Genomic DNA, 25,187 nt, shown 5'->3' with positions numbered 1-25,187 from the left:
ACATCACTGCCTCTAAATATACTGTATAATATGAGGAGGTTTTTTGGGACCTAGCTCACTATGATGCATCAATCGTGCAGACCATAACATTGGTTCTAGTAAAAGCAGCGAATCTGTGCAAATTTACATATGAAATGTCCAATGTTGTGATCACACCATCTTTTCTCATGCAGAAATTAACTTATTGTGTTGTTTTAAAATACATAGTAGACATTTGCTAAAGTCTCCTGTTTCAGATGGCCTCAAATTATCTAAATAGCATTTTATTATATAGGTAATTAATTATGTTTTCTTACATTTGTAGCTGGGGCCCATTGTTTTAAAATGCAATTCTCACATTTACTTATAGGAGTAAGATGGAGGAGTTGTTTAGTCTCTTATCACACCAGGCATGTCAAACTCAAAATACCAACCGGGCCGAATATTCAAGGTCTAACAGTGTGTGGGCCGCAAGAATAAAAAAAGTCTTATATGCAATTTTGAAAAGGTTATTATTAATAAAAACCAATGCAGTGCCACCTGTAGTAGTGCCCCTTATGCAATGCCCTCTGTATTAGAGCCCCTTATGCAATGCCACTGTAGTTGTACCCATTATGCAGTGCCCCCTGTATAAGAGCCCCTTATGCAATGCCCCCTTTATAAGAGCCCCTTATGCAATGCCGCCTTTATCAGAGCTCCTTATGCAATGCCCTGTATTAGAGCCCCTTAGCCAGTGCCCCCAGTACTGCCCATTATGCAGTGCCCCTTATTCAGTGCCCCCATTAAAGTCCCTGTACTGCCCCTTATGCTGTGCCCCCAGTAATTCCCCTTATGTTGTGCCCCCAGTAATGTCCCTAGTAGTGCCCCCAGTAATTCCCTTTATGCTGTGCCCCCTCCCAGTATAGAACAGGCCCCACTCCCCTGTGCAGTAGTTACCTCTCTTACCTCTCTTCACGCTGGCCGCTGGGTACTGCTCCCACGTAGACGCCTGCCGCTGACTGGATCTAACTAGATCCAGCAGGGCAGGACGCTCACATCTCGGGTGACGTCATGATGTCACCTGCGCACCTGCGAACTGCATCACTGGGAACGCTGGCCTCTGAAACAATCAGAGGCTTCTCTGATCGCTTCAGAGGCCAGCGTTCCAAGTTTAAACACAAATTTTATGTGGCCCAGGCTGCATAATATATGTGTTTGGGCCCACACGATTGGGCCACATAAAATGTTTCTTTGGGCCGCCCGCGAGTCGCGAGTTTTACATTCCTGCATTACACTGTTTCATAGTTGGAAATGCTCCGATGTTTTCTGTAGTAACAAAATATACTCAAAAGAACAAGAGTCAAAACACTCAGGACAAACACAGCAATAGACAGTCCAATAACAGCACCTGGAAAAGAAAGAATAAGTTCATTATGATAAACATAAAAATATAAAACTATTACAGAATTTAAAGGGATGTTTAGTGGAAAATGTTTATTTTTCATGAAATCCGTGATGTCTCATTAATAAAAATCAACAATTGTAATATGGAGCGTACACACGGTCAGATTTGTCAGACTTGTCAGATTTGTCAGATGAACGACTGAACGATTAAACGATTTGAACGATTGAACGATTTTTGACTGCATTAAAATGAATGGAATCGTCCAAGTCTGACTGTAAACCCATCAGATGTCAGATATCGTTATCTGACAAACGGGAACGCGCATCGTTGATCGTCCATCGTTCAGGCATGTCAGATATGAACGATTTTCCTTCAGATATGAACGACTGAACGATTTTTAAATCGTTATCGTTCATATCTGAAGGAAAAATCTGATCGTGTGTATGCACCAATACACTGAGAAATAATAATTTAGACACATTGAACTATTTATATTTATATAATAAGACAATAACATCTGTAATCTGTAAATAGCTCCATGTGATCCATATGGCAATGGGAGGCGTGTGCAGCAGGAGGCCAATTGGATTAGTTTATTATTTAACAATTTAGAAAGAAGGAACTAGGGCTGTTGCAAATTGAATGTGTCACAAATGAAACACAATTAAGGTACATATGAAAAAATTATTAAAATATACAATCTATTTAATAAGCAATATAATAAATCTAAAATAACCAAAATATATGTAGAACAACAAAATGCCCTGTAGACAAGTCAGATCACATACACTGTAGACTAAATTAGCACATATATTGTACTTTATCTTTCAGAATAACCAGTAGCCATTAACAGCATAAAGTATAGGTAACAGAATCATACAGTAGATCAGGGGTGGGGAACCTTTTTTTTTGCAGAGGGCCATTTTGATATATAACATTATTTGCGGGCCCGGTGCAGGCCACGCCCCCTCCATGTGATGTCACACGGGGATGGGGCCACAATCGCCAGTGATTACAGCAATGCCTGGAGCATCCTGAGGTTACTCCGTGGAGCTGTTAGGGCAGCAGTGTAACCGTCTGAAGCATCCTAAGGGTGCTCCAGGTGGCACTGCTGCATAGATTCTGGACACAGGGTGCCATTATAGGCACCCTGCTATCCAGATGAGGTTAGCAGAGAAAAGCTCCTAGGGCCAAACCAAATGATTCCAGGTGCCTTATAAGGCCCCTGGGCCTGAGGTTCCCCATCCCTGCAGTAGATCAATAATATACAGCCTAAAAAGCCAACATAAAACAGATAAATTATAAGATTTGGATTGAATATAATAGGATATTTCCTAAATAACCTAAGTTACACAATAATAAACACATGACTGTCAGCATTTAAGGAAATCCAATATGAAATGAACAGTGTACTCTAAATAGTCACTATATAGGAGACTCAAACTATGGAGGAACACTGTCACCAAATGATAAATCTATTATAATCCGGAACATATTCATCCCTCTTTAATTCAAATATCAGATCCTGGTGTTCCCAATTGTACTACTCAAATTATAAAAATGGATAGAGTAATCATTAGAATAAAGTCACTCTTTCATTCCCAATAATTCCTGGCAGATAAGAAATAATGATGAAGTTTATGCCACTAAACATAATATTTTTAAAGTGTAGCAGGCATAAGCAGTTCCCTCTTCGTATAATATATTTAAAACAACATATGGTAATGCGTAATTCAAACATTAATGAGTAATAAAAAAGCTGGGTATGAAATCCTACCACTCCAATTTAAGGGTGCAGGGTGTTAGAAGTATCAAAGTAGTGTCTGCACAGCTTTTGATATAATGAGCTCTACCACTTCTGTAAATCATATACTTATGGTGCATACACACGGACAGATTTTTCCTTCAGATCTGAACGATAACGATTTAAAAATCGTTCAGTCGTTCATATTTGAAGGAAAATCTGACATATCTGACATGCCTGAACGATGGACGATGAACGATGCGCGTTCCCGTTTGTCAGATAACGATATCTGACATCTGATGTGTTTGCAGTCAGACTGGGACAATTCCATTCATTTTAATGCTGTCAAAAATTGTTCAAATCGTTCAAAACTTTGGTAAAATTGTTCAAATCGCTCAATCGTTCATCTGACAAATCTGACCGTGTGTATGCTCCATAAGAAATCATTTCTGGATGATTATGCAATCAACCCTGTTTATTAATAGTGTCCCAGTAGTGTGGCTTGTAAGCTATAGTTTAATAAGGGCTGCTGCTACTAAGTCTCCCACTAATTCTATATTCTGCAACTTTCTAGATCTTACATTTTAGTTTAGACATGCAAAAGTGGATTTCTAATCACACTGTCAATTGTTAAATCTTCTAACGAGCTTCTACACACAATCTTATGGTGGCTTTGTCAGTGTAAATATGCTCTGATAGAAATCAGAGCATTTAAAGACAAATTAACCAAACACATTGAATTTTAAATTAGTAGCAAACTTAGAGAGAATGCTATAAACCTCAAAGTATTAGCATTATAAAATCACATAAGAATTTATATTTTTAGATTATAATAATATGTACCAAATATATCCCATATTATTGATACATGGATAAAAGAAATATAAATAGTGGTAAATACAGACCAGCTCTATCATAATAAGATGATCGTATGAATGCAAATAAGAAATAATAGAATATATGAAATAAGAGCAGTGCCTTGAATGTACCAGACTCTGGGCAAGGATGGCACAAATATATAATATAGTAAATAATATAGGAAATCCTGGAAAAGGATATATACAGTATATATATACGATTGAGTCTCCGTTATCCAAAATGCTTGGGACCAGGGGTATTTTGGATATCGGAATACTCTGTATGTTGGAATATTTGCATACCGTAATGAGAGATCTTGGGAATGGGGCCCAAATCTAAGTACAGAATGCATTTATATTTTATATACACCTTATACAGTACACACAGCCTGAAGGTAACTTTATATAAAATTTGTAATAATTTTGTGGCTCAAACAAAGTTTGTGTACATACATGAAATTCATTTATGTTTCATATACACCTTATACACATAGCCTGAAGGTAATTTTATACAATATTTTTTTATAATTTTGTGCTTTACAAAAAGTTTGTGTACATTGAACCATCAAAAAACAAAGGTTTCACTATCTCAGTCATGCTCAAAAAATTCCTTATTTCGGAAAATATATGGATATGGGAGACTCAACCTGTATATATATATATACTAATATAATAAGAACGTTGTGTCTGTCTGTTCCAAGTTGGTGCAAAAACTATTGAACCGATTTTTACATGAAAACTGCATAATTGTGTTGTGGAAACTCCTAGAAATAACCTGAACTTAGTTACATCACGATCCGCCAACTTAAAGCTGAGCAATAACAATAACAAAATTATTGACATCATCAATGCAAGAGATAGGTGTGGCATCATGTGCGTGGCCGGTATGGGGTGGGGGGGAGAGGTGCATTGGGCCCACGTTCACTTGAATAAGATAGGCTACATAGCAGTCTGTGCACAGGGCACAGTGACATTAGTGCGAGATGTGAGTAAAGGTACTGCTGCCACCAGTCTGTATAGCGCTGCTGGTCATGTGGGCCACCCCCACGACAGGGTCCCCATGTAAAGCAATACAACTAGAACACCGAAAATATTTTTTTTTTTTGTAGAAGCGATTTCACCGAGGACGAAGCTGTGGGCAACAGCTAGTGTATATGTATATATATATATATATATATATAAAGGGATCCTTGTGGCATGGGTGTATACCCAGCGCGAAACAAAGGAAGGCGGCACTCCAATAGATGATGCAAGTCAACGTGTATTAATAATCCAACAACATATTAACATTCATGTGTCTATGGACGACACATGGTTGTTAATATGTTGTTGGATTATTAATACACGTTGACTTGCATCATCTATTGGAGTGCCGCCTTCCTTTGTTTCGCGCTGGGTATACACCCATGCCAGAAGGATCCCTTTATACATTTTCTTAGGAGGGCACCCACAGTTTTTCTCCTATTGTCCTGAGTGCCGGGCTCATTCCTGCATATATATATATATATATATATATATATATATATGTGTGTGTGTGTGTGTGTGTGTGTGTCTATATATATATATATATATATATATATACAGTCAGGTCCATAAATATTGGGATATTGACAGAATTTTCATATTTTGGCCTCTATTCACCACCTCAATGATTTTGAAATGAAACAAGATGTGATTTAAGTGCAGACTTTCAGATTTAATTTGAGGGTAATTACATCCAAATCAGGTGAACGGTGTAGGAATTACAACGGTTTCTATATGTGCCTCCCACTTTTTAAGGGGCCAAAAATAATGGGACAAACTAAACAATCCTAAATCTAACTTTCACTTTTTAATACGTTGTTGCAAATCCTTTGCAGGCAATTACAACCTGAAGTCTGGAATGCATAGACATCACCAGATGCTGAGTTTCATCCCTGGTGATGCTCTGCCAGACCTCTACTACAAATGTCTTCAGTTCCTGCTTGTTCTTGGGGCATTTTCCCTTCAGTTTTGTCTTCATCAAGTGAAATGCATGCTCAATCTATTCAGTTTAGGGGATTGACTTGGCCATTGCATAACATTCCACTTTATACCCTTAAAAAACTCTTTGGTTGCTTTTGCAGTATGCTTCGGGTCATTGTCCATCTGCTCTGTGAAGCGCCGTCTAATGAGTTCTGAAGCATTTGACTGAATATGAGCATATAATATTGCCCGAAACACTTCAGAATTCATTCTGCTGCTTTTGTCAGCAGTCACATCATCAATAAATACAAGGGAACCAGTTCCATTGGCAGCCATACATGCCCACGCCATGACACTACCACCACCATGCTTCACTGATGAGGTGGTGTGTTTTGGATCATGAGCAGTTCCTTTCCTTCTCTTCTCTTCCCATCACTCTGGTACAAGTTGATCTTTGTCTCATCTGTCCACAGGATGTTGTTCCAGAACTGTAATGGCTTTTTTAGATGTTGTTTGGTAAACTCTAATCTTTTCTTCTTGTTTTTGTGGCTCACCAATTGTTTACATCTTGTGGTGAACCTTCTATATTCATTCTTATGAAGTCTTCTCTTGATTGTTGACTTTGACATATATACATCTACCTCCTGGAGAGTGTTCTTGATTTGGCCAACTGTTGTGAAGGGGTTTTTCTTCACCAGGGAAATAATTATTTTGTCATCCACCACAGTTGTTTTCCGTGGTCTTCCGGGTCTTTTGGTGTTGCTGAGCTCTCCGGTGCGTTCTTTCTTTTTAAGAATGTTCCAAACAGTTGATTTGGCCACACCTAATGTTTTTGCTATCTCTCTGATGGGTTTGTTTTGATTTTTCAGCCTAATGATCGCTTGCTTCACTAATAGTGACAGCTCTTTGGATCTCATATTGAGAGTTGACAGCAACTGATTCCAAATGCAAATGTCACACCTAGAATCAACTCCAGACCTTTTACCTGCTTAATTGATAATGAAATAACAAGGGAATAGCCCACACCTGTCCATGAAATAGCTTTTGAGTTGATAGTCCCATTACTTTTGGCCCCTTAAAAAGTGGGAGGCACATATTGAAACTGTTGTAATTCCTACACTGTTCACCCGATTTGGATGTAATTACCCTCAAATGAAATCTGAAAGTCTGCAGTTAAAGCACAACTTGTTTGTTTCATTTCAAAACCATTGTGGTGGTGAATAGAGGCCAAAATCTGAAAATTCTGTCAATGTCCCAATATTTATGGACCTGACTGTATATATATATATACAGTATATATATATATATATATACATACAATATATATATATATATTGTATATATACATATATATATATATATATATATATATATATATATACGTTAACATGATCCACTTTTGAAGTTACTTTTCTTTACATTTACAATGTAATAAAAACTACACACTGAAGGGGCCTATCCATTAGCAGATCTTTCTGAAAGACAAAAGATTTATCTTTTGAAAATTCCTGTGGCTGCTGTGACAGATATCTGTCATGTACATGACAGATTTTTGCAAACGACGAACGATATTGTATGACATCATTCTGGAAGTGGATTTTTTTTATGTCTCTATTCATTTTCATTTAAAAAAATCGTTCGTCGTTCATCTACCGCGACAGATATTTCTAATATCTGTCAGCGATAAACGATAATTGACCAACATGTTGGAGAGACAAAAGACCAAATTTGTCGGCCGCTGGAGTGCGTATTTTTATAGTTCAGAGCCTATCCATTAGCAGATAAATTGAACGACTGAACGATAAATCGTTCAAATTTATCTGCTAATGGATAGGTCATTTTAGTCCTGTTATAAGTATATTACAATAAATATGTATATAGAATATAGTGTGTAGAGTTGTTTTTGCAGACAATGATCCAAGCCCCACATAATCCGAGGTATGTGACAGGTGTGAGAAGTATAAATGTAGAAAACTCAAACACCAAATACAGATTATATGACAAAATGGAAGCATACTATGGTATATGCTGTTTGATTTGATATTCTTATTTTCTCATGGAATCTCTCGGGAAATAGAGTAGGGTTCAAAAAACTTCTGTTTAGGGATCAGCTATCACATGTTTTGGAAAGCCAATAAAATAAATCCGAACTAATCCGAATTTGCGGTAAAGTGGCGATAAGAACCGAGTAAATCCGAACCCGCTCATCCCTACTTCTGTTCTATAGAGGTGAAAAAACCTATCGCCGCCTCTCTTAGTAATAGGATCATACAGGGCATCTTCCCATCATGGTAGTCTGAGACATACCTGGGCACACTACGTAATGGTGAGCAGTTAGAAATGTTATGCCTATGTTCTAAACATGGAATATTCAGGCCGACATTTATCAATGAGTGATATTCTTCTTATCACTTGTTACTAATCTTGATTGGTTGGTTCTCCAACCAGTCACCTCCTAAATGTCATGTGTTTGAAATGACAGTTAGGAGCTGATTGGTTGGAGTACCTTTTAAGATCAGTATAGAGTGATAACACGAAATCTGGGCCTTAAGGTGCCCACACACTGAACGACTCGCATAAGATGCAATGTCGTCAATGATTTCCCATGAACTCCCCGGGCAACTCACCGACACTCCTGGACAGACGATATCTTGCTAAACTGTGCAATGTGACTAACAACCTATCGTGCTTCCTTAATGATTTCCAGTGCATCGTTAAGGAGATTGCCAGATCTTACCTGTAGTAGGTAAGATCTGAAGATACGACAGATGACCCACGGGACCGCGCATCGGATCATTATCGTTCCTGGAAGCTGCATGATTTGCACGTTTTTAAACGATGCATTGTTCCGATGCATCATTTTCATGCAAATAGTGCCTAAAATCGTCCAGTATGTTGGCCCCTTAAGAGTCCTAGTAGTGAATCTTATATATCCCAGCCCATGTTGATATTGTATAAGATGCTGTAAATGAATTAGATGACTAACCATGATTTTTTCCTGTATAATATACAAAGAAGAGTTTGAGTATGTCTCATAAACTTGCAATTGTCCCTCGCACATCTGTAGCCACCTGTGAGTCTGCTTAGAGACCAAACTAATTGTAGAGTAGTGGTGAAATGATTGCCTCCTTTGCTTCTATCGATCAGATAACAACAAGGAGCAAGCTTGTTCATTGGACCTGATTCAGACCCGCTCGCTAGATGCGTTAGCTCGCTCGATGCATATGCAAATTCAGGAAGGTAGGCGATCGCACGGAAAGGCATTAGCATGCACACTATGTCTTGGCGAGCAATCGCTTTGTGTATGCAGACGCCCACCAGCCAGTCTTAAGATGCTCACTTGCGCACGTCATCTCCAGGAAGTGTATGAAACTATCGGTACATTGAATACCATCGGAAGCAAACGCAGCGCTTGTGGTTTACTATACCCAACAGCAAGCACTGTGAGCACTCCAGTATGAAATACAACCAAGTGACGTGTACTATGACGCTGCCTGTTAATTATGCACGCCTCTGAAACGGCATTAAGATGCCCGGGCATGCCTGCGTTCGCACCTCCACTCCCCTGTTTCTAGTGGCCTACCCCTGTTACCACCCACAAACGGCTTCTCCTGTCACTCATTTAGCGAGGCTGTCTATGCGCAGTGAGCGTACGCTCCCCGATCGCTTGCACTGGTTTGCACACATGCATTGCGATGCATACGCATGTGCAGAATGCAACAATCGGCTGGCTGCGTGCGAACGCTTCTTAGCAAGCAGGTCTGAATCGGGCCCATTGTTCTTTAACATATTTGATTTCTTAAATATAACTGATGTTTAGTCAGACAAGAAGGGCTGCAAAAATCCATCTGACTTCAATAGAAAATCATTCTTATTAATTACATCCCTAATCTTGTTACTAGCATGAATTACTGTATATTTAGAAATTTACTTCAGTTTCAGTGAGTCCTCTCTGTCCTTTATTGAGACCTCTGCATAAGCTGAGACCAGGGGACTTCATGGATAATTCTATTCCCTAAAAGAGCAACGTAAAGATTCTGCCTCTCTGTGAAATTAATTCTTATTACATTTTTCCTATGTCAACCCCTGAGCACCTGAGGAGGGGGATGTCATCTCCATGACGTGACCATATACATCACGCTGTTTGTTGGCGCTCCTCCATGTCAGTTAAAGGCTGGGAGGAATAATTGCTGACTTTATAAGGAATCTCTTTGAGGATTCAAAGAGATACTGGAGGGGAAGGTGCCTGGGGAAACTGTAGCATACCTCCAAACATGACCCTCTCCAGGAGGGGCACAATGCTCTGGTCCTGGACTTCCCTGGTGGATGCTCCAGAGCTGGGGCTGCAGCACAGTCTAAAATTCAAATAGGGGAGTCACACCAACTGCCAGTGAATCCCATCCAGTGAAGTTTGGCAGCGTGTGATATGACAGTTGGTGTGGCTCCCCTATTTGAATTTTGAACTGCGCTGCAGCCCCACCTCTTACTGAGGAAGTCCAGGACCAGAGCATTGTGTCCCTCCTGGAGAGGGTGATGTTGGGAGGTATGCTGTAGGGGTGTGGTGCTATAAATTGTGTCATCACCAGTGTAACTAGGGACTTTGGCACCCAGGGCAAGATGCAAAAAGGCGCCCCCCAACTGTGTGGCGCACATGCCAAAAAGTTGGCATGGCAACCGGCCACAAGGGGCATAGCCGCTGAAAAATGAGGGCGTGTCAACATGACACGCCACCGTTTCTAGTCACTCTGGGAACATTCCTTTCCATTCCATATGCACCTTAATGCCCTTAGAAGTAGTGACCTTTATGCAGTGCCCCAGTAGTAGTCCCCTAGTAGTAGTGTTCCCTATGCAATGCCCCCAGTAGCAGTGCCCATTATGCAATGCCTCCAGTAGCAGTGCCCCTTATGCAGTGCCCCCTGTAGTAGTGCCCCTTATGCAGTGCCCCCGGCACTATGGGAGAGATGTCATGACGTCTCTCCCTTCACCCACATGAGTGAGCTCTAGCACGTCGCTGGCCCTGGGTGCCAATAAGAATCTGTCTTACTCTTATTGGCTGCTAAAACAAACACACCGTCGATGGGTAGTACTCTTACTGCCAGTGAATGTGCTACCCGGCGCCAGCAGCAGTGTGTTTATTTTGCTGTATAGTGTCACGGACTGCACTGACCTGGATGGCACCCACCCCCCCTGCCATCGGGACCGACAGCGCCCAGGGCACGTGCTTTGCTTGATCACCCCCTAGTTATGCCACTACTCTTCACTGCCCCACATCTACTGTGAAATACCAAAATGTGTGGGAGTTGGGGCTGCAGTGACTCAATTCACATTCTGGGGGAGATGTATTAAGCCTTTGAGAGTGATAAAGTGGAGAGAGATAAAGTACCAACCAATCAGCTCCTAACTGTCATTTTTCAAACACAGCCGGTAAATTGAACAATTAAAAGTTGATTGGTTGGTACTTTATCACTCTCCAAGGATTTGTACATCTCCCCCCCAGTCTCATCATCATGGCCATACCTTACTCACTTTATTGCCCCCACTGCAAAATGCCACTGCTGAAAATGGCAAGAATTGCAGGAGGCAGAGCCATAATTATTCATTTAACATCAACTAGCATCATAACGAGCCATGCATACTTCTCTTCACTGGGGAAGCGGGAGGCTGGTCTACTCTCTACTATGAAATTACACAGAGCTATGAGTTTCTTCCATGTGTAGAAGTAGGATTGTAATCATACCTGTGCTCTTATTCTCCTCCACTTTAGCTCCACATTCTTTATCCCAGTCTTCCACGATGATCGATGATGTCAGCGCAGTAAATTGTGCCAAAGGACAAGATGAAGAGCATCCTGGCAAAGTGATTAGGTATGGGTCCGCTATTGAGTCATTCCGGTAGTACATCTCTATACTGTAGTTGCTGGAATTGAAAAAAATAAATGTTAAAAATCATGTTAAAATAAGAGATGAAATTGTAATTCATTGTATTATCTATCTATATATAATGTGAATTTCTATGTTAAAATATGCTATATTAATATATAATATATGTGTGTGTGTGATTTGGCAATTTTTTTACCCAGTGGGCAGGACCACGATGTAGCAATTCACTAATTGTGTCATACAATCCCCGGACTGCCCACTTCTCTGGGGAAGTGAGCAGATATGGGGGCTGGTCTACTATTTCAGGAATCCTGGGAGAGCTCCCTTAAATGCTGGACTCGCCCAGACATTCTGGGAGTGTAGCCAAGTATGATTTGTGTAGGTATGTTACTAAGCAAGATTTTAAGGAAATAATTTTTAACTGTTTAACATTGATCAGATTATATGTAAAAAATAACAAACGAAAACTGCTTAAGTTTGAGTGTAGATAAGAGGACTGTTTTTTTGCTGATGGCTTTGATTGACAGGCTTGTTGGCTCAGGTGACTTAGTGATGTCAGTGTGTCAGGGGGTCAGTTTTCATCCTATAGGTGTTCTTGTAGGAGTGGTTAGGTTTAGGGTATATAGGACAAGCTTTGCCTAGGTTCAGCCTCTTCTGTGCTGGTTTAATGAAAGCAGACTGAGTATCTAAACTTTTGTGATTCTATTTCAATTTGCCATAATTCCCCATCTACATCGTTCTGACCCCCCTCCCCGCCGGCTGGCGGGCTTTGCCCGCCCGCTGCGCTCTGCCACGGCATGTGGTCGGGCAGCCACCCCTCTCCCCCTCCACCAGCTTACGCAGGCCCCGTGTCTCCAGTTACTCCTGCTCCATCCCTTACATTAGTACTTCCGACTGGTCCTCCTCCGGTCATGGATACCGCGGGGCCCGTCAGCCTTGCTCCAGCTCCCCCCCCGGCCGGCGTTGCTCCGCCGGAGTTGATGTCTTAGGCGGCTCTGGCGGGCGGTTCCCGGCATCTGCCCTCTGCTCCATCAGCCTTGGCCGCATCAGCGGGAGTGTCGGCTTATGCGGCTCCCGCTGGTCACGAGACACGGTCGCTCACACTGCTCCTTTCTTCTGCTGCTCCGGTGGGAGCTGGTCACTCTGCTAATTTGGGCGCCCCTTCCCCCCCAGCAGTGCGATTAGCGATAGGGTCCCCCACTCTGCAGGGCTTTAGTGTGGGCAGTGATGGCTTCGGTGCCCTTGTCTGTACGGCGGCCCCGGCGGCCATTACACCTATGGCAGCCATTTTAGGGAATGTCATTACCTCACCGCCCATCCACCCTAGTCTACAGCAGGGTTCTTTATATAATTATTCTGCTGCTGCCCCCTGACAGCCATTTCCAATGACTGGTCCCCCTGGTCCTTTCCCCTCCCCTGTGGTTTCACAAGTGTCCTGGATGCATACTACAGCCACTCACCCTCCCTTTTTCTCTTCTACCCCAGTTGCATAAGTGACTGGCCCTACCTGGGGTCAAGCTGCGTGGAGCTCCGGATTTGCCCCTCCAGTTTACCCGTCCGTTTCCGTGTCTCCTTCCACCCTAGGTTACCCCCATTTCTCTGCCCCTTCCTTCCCCTCTTACCCTTCCCACCCTTTTTTGCAGCCCTCTACTCACCAACCTTACTTTTACCCTTGGCTTACTTCTCCCTACTCATCCATCCCCCGTCCACAGCACGTTCAAGTCGCTCCGCCTTCTTTAGTCACTTTGGCCCCTTCTACTTCTCGGCACGCAGCCACCCCACCCGCCCCAAACCCACCCATGCCCCCTCCTTCTCCTCGTCCTCCGACACCTCCAGCCTCGATGCCCGAGTCCTCTTTGCCCGTGACTAACCAAGTGCATGTAGTTTCAGGTACACTGGCTACAGGCGGATGCGCGACAGAGGATTCTTCAGCTAGTGCGGCTGCTATCCCTGATCGTTCCGAAGTAACCCCGGCTGTTCGGCCAGTGGCTTCCCCTCGTGAAGATGTCGATGGCGCGGTTCCGGGTCCCTCTCAGGATGGTGAGTATGATTTGTCTAATTCCTCCTGTTCTTTTTCCAGTTCCTCTTCTCATTCCTCTGATTCTCCCGCACGCCAGCGTAAAATTGCAGGGATGGTTGCGTGGCGCCTCTCTAAAAAGACAGATAGTAGCAGCAAGAAGGTTGAGTAAGCAATGCCCGAGGAGCCTGAACCAGGCTCGGATGCTGTGCACTGCGCGAACACCGCAATCCTTTGTGGATTGCGATAAAGTGTTCAGGAAAGAATCCACAAGGGTAAATTTGTGGATTTTTTCTCGCTCACAGAGGAAACAAAAAAAGGTTTAGCGAAAGCAAAGAAGCCTGGGGGTTTGGGTGAGGATGCCTTTTGCAATTTTAATGCCTGGTTGAAGGGTATGCTCGTGTTTGCGGCATGCTACCTCCACGCTCGGGCGGGCGAGCATGTTAACATTCTGAAATAAATTTTTGGTGCATGACATGTTTGTCCGTTCCAGTGGCGTGGCATGGTGTGATTACGACGTGCAATTTCGTAGAAAACACAAGGGCAGACGCGTCCTGTCATTTGGCGTGAAAGATGTTGAGGTATGGTTGGAGGTTTCTCAAAACCGTCGGCCCCCTTTGGATGGGTCCTAGCCCCGCAGGTCCCCGGCATCTTTTAAGCCGGGTACGACGGGTTCGGCAAGAGGCAAATGTTTTGCCTTTAATGACTCGAGGTGCACACGGGGCGCCTCGTGTTGTTTTCGCCACTCCTGTCGTCTCTGCAGTGGCGACCACCCGGCCAAGGATTGCCGCCGGGGATCGGGTGGCACCATATCTGATCGCCCCGACTGAGCAAAGAATGCTAGCTAAGGCCAGATCCCCTATTTGCCTAGAGGCTCTTTCCCTGTGGTTAGGCCGGTACCCCTTGCGCGAGGATGCTTAATTCTTGTTAGAAGGTTTTTCAATGGGTTTTCGTTTGCCCATTTCGGGTCCATTGTTTGTTTGCGCTCCGCGTAACTTGCGTTCAGCCAGAGACCTTGCGGATGTTTTGAGCGCCAAAGTTGAGGCTGAGTTCCTGTTGGGGAGGATGGAGGGCCCTTTCCCTGTCCCCCCCTTGCAGGATCTCTGCATTTCCCCTGCGGGCGCTTCGGTCAATGATACCATTCCAGCATCAGCCTGCAGAGTTGTATATCAGTCGTTTGACGAGGCTCTAAGCCTCGTTCGCCTTTTTGGACATGGAGCGTTGCTCGCGAAGCTTGACATTGAGTCAGCTTTTCGTCTGCTGCCACTGCATCCAAAGGCTATGCGTTATATGGGCTTTCGTCTGTCCACTGGTTATTTTGTGGACAAATGTTTGCCCATGGGTTGCGCGGTTTCCTGTTCCTATTTTGAGAGTTTCAGCGCCTTTTTGCACTGGTGCATTCAGGCCGGTACAGGTCGGGATGGCGTGGCGACGGCTAGCGTTCAACAATTGGGGGTGTGAAGGGATTTTTTTGTTTATCCCCCCGGGAGCCATGATTTGGCCCACTTTGGTTCACGCGTTGGGTTTTTTGGTTTTTCTTCTTCACTTGGGTTCTTTGTTTCCCCCCTTTTATGCATCCCTGCTAGTTAGTTGCCATGTTCTTTTCATTTAAGTTGTGTTGTGGTGGTGGTTTTCTACAGTTTCTCATGGTTAGGCTTCTTTTTCCTTTTCAGCACCTGCAAGGGAAGATGGACAGGTCTGGTTTGTGGGTCATTCCTATGTGTTCTGGGCGGAGAAACATGAGCTGGCTAAGCGTGCTAGTTTGTTGCTTGGAGGAAGGCGAGTTTGGTGGATTGGAGTAAGGGGTTTGCGTGTGGAGGCTGTTCTTAATTTGCTGATCTCATCGGTTGCTTCTTGGGGGGTGCCAGAGTGGTTGGTGTTGCATGTTGGTGGTAACGATGTTGGTCATCTGAAAGGTGTCGAATTGATTGTTTGGCTGCGAGGCCTGTTGGAAGAGGTGCGAATGCGTTGGCCGGAAGTACGGATAGTTTGGTCAGAAATGGTTCCTCGTTTAACTTGGAGGGGTGCTCGAAAACACACTGCTGTGGACAGAACGAGAAAGAAGGTGAATGTGGTGGTGGATCGGCATGTACTTTCTTTGGGTGGTGTGGTTGTGAGTCACGGCTTTTTGACTGGCGACTTGGATCGATTTTTTCGCCCGGATGGTTTGCATTTAAATGGTGTGCATTTAAATGCTCTTGGCCTTGGGCTGTTTATCAAGGATTTGCTTTCCTTTCTAGATTAGTTTTTTCTTTGGTGGCGGGCCAGTCTTCCTTTGTTGTCTGGCTTGGTGGGAGTTTGCTGCAGCACAGTGGCTTCATGTGGCGCAAGAAAACATTGTGGGGGCGCTTGCCCTCAAGGTGTGTGGCGAATTTGTCCTTCTCTGTACGAGGGGACCCAAACGCTTTTGCACCACAGCGTTTTGGATTGGCCCAGGAGGGAAGCGAGACCCCCACATCGTAAGTGCGTCTATAGGAGGGTCGTTTTAGTCATCCCTCGAGTCACTCGTATTTCTAAAGCTAGAACTGAGCTTGCAGCGTCTCTTTCCACCTTGGTTAGGTTAATTAATTAAATATTAATAAAAGCTGTGACCTTTTTTAGCCAAGCTGCTTTGTGTCTGTGTCGTTATTTATTAGTTAAGTTAAGTTAAGAAGGTTGTATAAGGTTGGAAGCAGTAAACCAATGTATCTCTTATAAAACTGGCACATTTTATTTACTCTGGTTATGCTCAACCTCATTGAATCTGCTTATTAACACTTGAGACATATCTTGTAAATTAATTGAGCTAACTAAGGTACAGTACAGTATACTGTACACTAGATTTTTACACCAACTTTCTAACACAATTTTACATTCAGACTGGAATATTCCTATTTAACATCCTACTGTATATTTATTTATTTTATTTTTCTAATAATATGGTTATTTTTGCCCAATTGCAGGTGGATTTTCATTTGGAAAAGCATATTTTTCAGAGACTAGATAATAGATAGCATAACCTTACTTTCCATTTGTTGTACACTACAATTTTCCAATACTGACTATCAGGGCCGGATTAAGGTTTGTGGGGCCCCTATATACCACCATTTTTTGTCACCCTAGGAACATTTATTTCTTTGTATGCACCTTAATGCCCCCAACAGTAATGCCCCTCTTGCAATGCCCACTGTAGTAGTGCCCCTTATGCAATCTCCCCAGTAGCAGTGCCCCCTGTAATAGTCCCCCCTATGCAGGCCCCCTGTAGTAGTTCCCCTTATGCAGTGCCCCCAGTAGTGGTCCCCTATGCAGTGCCCCTTATATAGTGCCCACAGTAGTAGTCCCCCCTCTGCATTGCCCCTTATATAGTGCCCACAGTAGTAGACCCCCCTATGCAGTGCCCCCAGTAGTGCCCCCCCTATGCAGGCCCCTTATATAGTGCCCCCAGTAATGCTCCCCTATGCTGTGCCCCTGCAGTAGTTCCCCTTATGCAGTGCCCCCAGTAGTGCCCCCCCCTATGCAGGCCCCTTATATAGTGCCCACAGTAATGCTCCCCTATGCAGTGCCACTGTAGTAGTTCCCCTTATGCAGTGCCCCCAGTAGTGCCCCCCCTATGCAGGCCCCTTATATAGTGCCCCCAGTAATGCCCCCCTATGCAGTGCCAGTGCCCCCAGTAGTGGCCCCCTATGCAGTGCCAGTACCCCCAGTAGTGCCCCCCTATGCAGTGCCAGTGCCCCCATAAGTGGCCACCCTATGCAGTGCCAGTGCCCCCAGTAGTGGCTCCCTATGCAATGCCAGTGTCCCCAGTAGTACCACCCACATGCAGTGCCAGTGCCCCCAGTAGAGCCCCCCTATGCAATGCCCCAAGTGGTGGCCCCCCGTTGCAGTGCCAGTGCCCAAAGTAGAGGCCCCCCTATGCAGTGCCCTAGGTAGTAACCCCACCATGCAGTGCCAGTGCCCCCTTACAAATACATAAAAAAAACCCCCACTTACCTGAATCCTGCTGCTCCTGCTGCGACCGCTGCTATCCGCTCCTCCGGCAGGCAGTCTATGGGAGAGATGTCATGAGGAGAGACATCATGACATCTCTCCCATCACCCACTGTGGGAGCTGGAAAGCGGAGCTCATGAGTGAGCTCTAGCCCGGCTCCCTCCGTGGGTGCAGCAGCCAATGAGAGTCTGTGTGACTCTCATTGGCTGCTAAAACAAACACACTGCCGCCGGGTGTCAGCGGCGGTGTGTTTGTAGTAACAACAAACACACCACCACTGGCACCCAGCGGCAGTGTGTTCTTTGCTTTGTGTGTAGTGTAGACCGCACTAATATTGCTAATATTTAGATTCACTTGATTTTTTGCCCCGCTGCAGGTTAAAGTTTTGTTGGCCAGATATGACATGATGTCATGTCATCCCATTCCCGAAGTGAATATAGGAACACCCCAGCTGGGAAAGGTAAGAAAATTTATTGCAAAAACAGAAGAAGAGAAGATAGATGCGGGGTATGCAAATAAAAAGAAAATTAAAGGGGGAGGGGTTGGGCACAAACTCTATAAAGCTATTTAAAGGAGTGGGCCCAAAATGAATAAATCTTTATAAAGTGGGAGGAGGGATGACAAAATCAATAAAGATATATAAAATCAAGCAAAAAAAAAAAACGTGAATGTCCAGCCCACCAGATCTCCCTAAATTATTAGAGTGTCTCACTCTAAATATTAATTGAATACCCTTTTATAGTCCATTACTATGCAGTGTCTGGACTGTACAAAGTGTGTTGGTCACTAGCTCATTTCAATCTGTGAGCTCAAAAGTGTTAGGGATTACACAATTAACTTTTCACAGAACGTAGGCCAAGTATTAAGTGCAATAAAACCTGTGTTGTGCACATATATGTACTTCCCCTGCTGGAAGTCAGAGTGGAAAGGCTTTAAGGCAGCCTTCTACAGGCTCTCAGGAATCCCTGATATTGTGAGATCCATAGTTTGAATGCAGATACCAGTGACATCAATGCATTTGATAGCCCAGGTATAAGACCACAGGCATCATTATTACTCCCTCAATGTGTAGGTGGTATGTGATGATAATATGAGAATAAACTAGTGTGTTTTCTGGATTTAATGAGTCCTGCCATGATACCTATATCCTCCGCTAGTCAGTACTCTACCAGAATTTGCTGCATAGAAGTCTGCTGTGTACTGGGTCCACACTGAACCACTGAACAGGCGCTATCACGACATAGACTGAGGTGTCTTGGCAGTAATACCGTGGCCGCTCTAAATATATTATTTTTTTTCTTGTCCAACACTGCCTACCACAAATGGTACCTTAAGCAGGACAGTGGGATGCCGCTCTCTGTGATTGACTCTTACATGCATTGTGTAGCACACCGCACACACATGGACTCATCATCCCCCCTATAATACTGGACTTTGTTGAATTTGCTAGTTGCCTCCAACTGTATCAGCACATATACCTTAGTACTGTGCAGTAGTTTTTTCCCTGTATGTATAACCTGTGCCTTATGTTGCCACATTTCGACAGTGTAATTATATGTCATATACTGTAATTTGACCCTGTACTATGCACCTGTACCAGTTAACTGACTGTATATAATTACTTTTTTTAATGTTAACACTGTGCTTAACCATTAAGTAGATCTTTACACAATTACTAGAGTAGCCTGTTTATACATATACCACCACCAGGGCCAGATTAACAATGGGGCGGTTGGAGCTACAGCACCAGGCCTCCAAATAAAAATAGGCCCATCATCATGACAACATAATGTTGACTGACCATCTGCTGTCCACACGGTCAGCCATAAATCATTAGTAAAATTGTATTTTTAGTTACCTCACAAAGCATTTTTTTTCTATTACATATTTACGGAGTCATTGGTGTTGAGATTATAGAGGGTGTATATGCCCATGTGGCTCTGGCCACACCACACAGTACTGGTCACACATCATCTACTTCCTATAATAGGCTCTTCATCATTTTCAGCTCCAGGCCCATGTGGCCCTCAATCCGGCCCTGACCACCACACACTATATATAGGGGTTGAGCGCGGTAACTCCTTAATTTTTTCTAATAAAAGTGAATAACTGACGTATTAGGCCTCAATATTCAGCAGTTTCAATGAACCATTCAACAAAATTTTAAGTTAAGATGACAAACACATTAACTGAAGTACCTGGGTGTATGCTTGACTAAAGCTTACTGGCATCTCTACTCAGCCTACTTTTCCAAATTTAGTGCAAATCTTCAAAGAAGATCTTTGCTTGATAAAATGGCAAATACAGTAGAAAAGGTTGGCGTGCTTATAAAGGCTGACCTGTGTCAATATTCGCAGCTGACAACAGAGGTATTCCGTCATTCCCCCCAAAAACAAAATATAAAAGAAAAAAACAAGATGTCTGCACTAATATAAACACATAATGATCTGAAATGCTGTTGTAGACATATCTATTCATTCAACAATTAGGGGCGGCCCAGATGTTCTAGAACTATATATCCCAGCATACCCTGTCAAGGTTTTGCTACTTGGCCATGCTAAAACTGTTGCAAGGCATGCTGGGATGTGGAGTTCAACAACAGATGGAGGACCACCCCTGACTGAACTGCAGTTCATTATAAACAAATTGTGCACATATTGTTAAAAATGCAACAGTGTCAATAAGAGATACATTATATTTATATTGCTCAAAAAGTCTGGAAATTCACAACTCCTAGCCAGTATTCGGGTACTTAAAAGGTCTTAAAAAATGTCTATATAATAATAGAAGAAAGGTTCCTTGGCCTTTAAGCACTATATTAAGAAGAAACTTCCTGATAAGTTTTCCAAAATGCTGTAATAAATGCACTGTTTGTATATGGGATAGTTATGCTATAGCTGAATAGAATACTGCTGTAGTAACTAATGCTGGGCATACACTATACAATTATTTGTCAGATATCTGTCCAATCTGGCTGGTTGGAATGAAAACCTGGTAATGTATGGGAGTAAATGAGAATAGAAATTTGCTCCCAAACACCAGAAAACGGACCAGATTTTCCTTCCCACCAGACAGATTTGACAGATATCTGACAGATAATTGTAGAGTGTATGCCCAGCATAAGTGTTTGTGGTAATGACCTATAAGTGTACCCATATAAGCTCTGTCCCAATAAGTAACACATTTTTACTCACTGAGACACTGAGACGGAGCTTATAAGGGTACACTTACTGGAGATGGCCCTTTGTCTCTACATTTGGACTGACCAGCGTGAGTATTCCTACAGGTCATAATTATCAGAATTTCCAGGCTCATCTCATATTGACAATGTTGCTTTTTTAATGTTTACATTGTTTCTATTTTGCTTGTGTTACATATGTGCACAATCTGTTTTTAATGAACTGCAGTTCAGTCTATATACTAATGTTGAATGAATAGATATGTTTACAACAGCTTTTGAGATCATTATGTGTTTATACTAGTGCAGATGTAAATTTTCTTTGATAAAATGCCAGCTGTCAAGATGACTGCATTGCCAAAACTTTTCTATCTGTTTCAAACTCTACCTGACCGAGTACCCTCAATAATACTTAAAGATTGTCAAAGAATGCTCTCTTAGTTCTTTTGTTTGGGAAGGCACCCCAGAGTTTGTTTGCATCTACTCCATAGACAAACTAGGGAAGTTGGATTAGAGGTACTGGATCTAATTAGATGATACAATGAAACCCATCTTTCTCAATGTATACTGTGGTATTCTGATCACAGTCACAGGATCTGAACTAAACTTGAGGTAGACCTAGTTAATTTTCATTCTGTAGCTTCTATTCTCTAGATTAATCCCCAACATAGGCCTAAACAGCTATCTATACTAAGGTATTTGCTCTTCACATGGGATCACTGTGCACATACTGTAGTAATTGATTATACTCCAACAACTTTTTAATGACACTTCAATCTTTGAACCTGTTCTCATTCCTGAGCACTTCAGTAACTGTATAAAACACAATATCCAGTTTCTATTAGATCTTGCTCCTTTGAGGTCTTTTCCAGAGTTCTTCTTGGTCCGAAATTGCTTCTCACTCCAATTCTTGATTTTTTTTCAATGTCTTCAACTGCTGCATTCATTCTTCAAATACGATGTCGAAATCACTGTGTTGCTCCAGAAAGGCTTGGTATCTTCCATATATCATCTTCTTGCCACAAACAACCAAATTTTAAAAGACCCTAATGAATTGTATTATGGAACAGAAGCAGGGGTAGATCTAGCATTCTGGAGAGTGTGGCTAAAAGCTGAAAATGCACCAGCATTAAGGAAACCACAAATAAGGTATTTTACAGGTGGTACATAACTATTAAATGATTAAGCACTCAACCTTCTAGCCCTTCTGCCTCTACTCTATGTGAAGAGATTAGTGAAATCCTTTCTCATGTTAGATCACTGCCCACGAAACAGGACTTTCAATCTTTGGAGAACAGGCCTCAGTCTACTATCCTCTGGGAAGTGGCTAGCATTCAATCGTAGATGGCAGATCTAGCAAATTGGATCGACGGCCTGGAAGATCACAAAGAAGTGTCTGCTGATACTTTTCTCCAATTTAGAGATGTACTTTCTCACAAACAATCAGAGATTTGCTCTTAAATCATGTATGGATGATTTAGATAACCGCGGCAGACGCAACAACATCAGAATACGGGGTTATATAATGCAATCCAATCTCAGATGCACTCACAAAGTTCTTTGGCGAGATTCTTGGCCTAGACCCTAACAATAATCCCGTTTGATAGAGAACTTCATGCCCTCCAACCTAGAGGTTTACCCACTGACAAACCCCTTCACTATCATACCCAAAAAGAAGCCATCCTGCAGAAGGTACACCAACTTGAAGAGATTGATTTTATCGGTGCTAAAGTTCAGCTGTTTCCAGACCTATCGTGGTATATTTTACAAAAAAGGAAAACCTTGAGACCACTAACAGAACAACTTCGCAAGCATTCCCTGAGATACAGTTGGGGTTATCCATTCAACCTACAAGTTACCCAAAATGGGAAGAATGTCGCTCTCCACATACCTGCAGATCTTCCGTCCTTCTTTACGACTTTAGCTATTGATCCAGTGGCTCTTCCAGACTGGAAGGACTTACACAGCCCCTTAGGAATTCCTTCCCTTCCTTTAGATGGAGAACTTAGGCAACGAGTATTCTAAGCGGAAGATGAGATGCATGTCTCACCCAGCTCCCTCAGAAGTTACTTTTTTCTCGTTTGATGAGGATTTAGGTCCTAATCCTATATTACGATGCTAATAACTTATCTTAGTGTTCTTATCGAATTTCTTAAATAATTATACTAGTTTCTGTGGAAGATTTATTCTCATGTATCTGTCAGTTTCATTTATTTGCAGCTATTTCTGATATTCCTTTAGTAGGAGTTTACTTGATTTTATATTATTTTGTTTGTATGGGTTGTTGCTGTTACCGTCCCTCTGAATCCCCCTTCAGTGGTGCATAATTTAATATCCTGGATATGGAGCAGATTTTCTTTCCTGGTTGTTCAGATGCAGCATTTCGATGTTTCAACTATTACTTATATTTAGCATTTTCATTTTGTATTTTGTGTTTATAATTATGTTGTTTTTTTCCCTGTTTTCCTTCCTCTTTTTCCTTTCCCCCACTCCCCTCAGCTCTCAAGGGAGAAGTGGCGTATCTATAATGGGTCCAGGGGGCCCCGCACCACACACATTGCACCCATATTATTTTAGACTTACCTGTCCGTGGTCCCACATCGGGTGTCTGTGCAGCTCAGAACACTGGAAAATGGCCACCGTGGCCATTTTTCCGGTGTTCTGCGCATGCACAGTAGACTCCGGGCACTAGAGTGTACCCGGACTCTACTGCGCATGCACAGAATGCCATAAAATGGCCGCCATGGCCATTTTCTGGCGTTCTGTGCATGCGCAGTTAACTCTGGGCACACTCTAGTGCCCGGAGTCTACTGAGGCTCCGGTGGCTGGCAAGCCATGTCAGTTGGCTGCCGGCCACCGGGGAGAGAAGAGGGGACCCCACGCAGGGAGTGCACACAGGCCCCCTCCTCTCTTAACATGCCCCTGCAAGGAAGGCCTATTTAGGTGGGTAACCTATGGTCCATTTAGGTGGGCTGTTTTTATGTTCTCCTTTCATTGAACTTCTATGTCTAGTCGAAAGCCTGTGTTAAGGATTATCACTATTAATGCTAAAGGGTTAAATAACCCGGAAAAAACATCCCAAATGCTTCGGTCTTTTCGTGCTGATAAAGTAGCTATAGCTCTCATATGGACATGCTTCTCCTTTAAAGAGTTATTATTATCCACATGCATTTTCTAGTAATAATTCTGCCGGCAAAGCTTTAGGTGTTGCTATTTTGTTTGCTCGACACCTCCCAATCTCTGATATTTCCACACATAGACTGGTAGAGGGTCGAGGTATTTTGGTCAAATGCTCAATTCATAATGAACGTTTTTCCTTTTTAAATCTCTACACACCCAATTCTGGCCAGCCTTCTTTTTTTTCCTCCTATACTAGACAAAGCCAAAACTTTCTTGGAGGGGATTACGGTTGTTGGAGGTTACTTAAATTGGCCCCTTGACCCATTCCATGACACTTCCAATAGAACATCACATAGGCCAGGGAAGGATTTCAGGCAAGTGAGGCGCACCCTTCACGACCATCAACTGGCCGATTCCTGGTGAATCGCGCATCCTGCTGAATCTGATTTAACCTTTTCCCGCCTTCACCACACTTATTCGAGAATTCATTATCTTTTTTCCGAAGTCATCTCCATTTGCACCTTATTTCTGACACTTCAATCGGATCGATAACGTGGTCTGATCATGCCCCAGTTTTTCTTACACTCTCTCTCCATCAGCATTCGCTCAATCTTTTGTCATGGCATTTTAATGATCTTCTTTTACAAGATGCATATTGTAAATCCCAGATTGAGTCCTCTTCAGACTCTTATATTGAAAGGAATGATCAGGACGACATTTCCAAGGGAACTTTTTGGGAGGTACACAAATGCGTTCTGCGTGGCACATGTATACAGCTAGGTTTTTATTTGAAAAAAAAAAAAAAACTCAACAGAGAGATACCCTTCTTGCCAAGATCAAATCACTAGAAATCTCCTATAAAGCCTCTTTGTCCCCACATTACTATACCAAGTTGGAGGAAGCTAGGTCTGCCCTTCATAGACTTTCCATTGATTAAATCAAGTTATCCTATCGTAAATGTCGTAGTCACTAATAGCAATGGGGCAATAAACCGGGTAGGATGCTGGCTAATTGTCATGGCCAGGGTTTCTCGGCATGGTAGTCACCGGGTATTACCTGTGAGGTCGTTATGGCGGGGGGTCTCTGGCAGTGGTGCTGGCGTTTGGCGAGGGGCATTGG

At 42.9% G+C, this 25,187-nt stretch overlaps 1 protein-coding gene across 1 annotated transcript in view; it reads right to left on the bottom strand.

Moving 5' to 3' along the window:
- Positions 1-1,153: 1,153 nt before the first annotated feature.
- The window catches only part of ACP3 (acid phosphatase 3), a 79,741-nt gene continuing 55,707 nt past the window's right edge, over positions 1,154-25,187 (bottom strand). Inside the window, exons 10-11 of the mRNA XM_088463803.1 lie at positions 11,646-11,824; positions 1,154-1,366 (exon numbers count right to left, since the gene is read on the bottom strand). Of these exons, the coding sequence (XP_088319929.1) occupies positions 1,248-1,366; positions 11,646-11,824 (298 nt within the window). The 3' untranslated portion in view covers positions 1,154-1,247. The remainder of the gene's footprint in view (positions 1,367-11,645; positions 11,825-25,187) is intronic.

Source organism: Taudactylus pleione, unplaced genomic scaffold (assembly GCF_031769625.1).
Source record: "Taudactylus pleione unplaced genomic scaffold, aTauple2 ptg000053l, whole genome shotgun sequence".
Lineage (NCBI taxonomy): Eukaryota > Metazoa > Chordata > Amphibia > Anura > Myobatrachidae > Taudactylus > Taudactylus pleione.
This window is presented reverse-complemented; position numbering and strand designations above follow the sequence as displayed.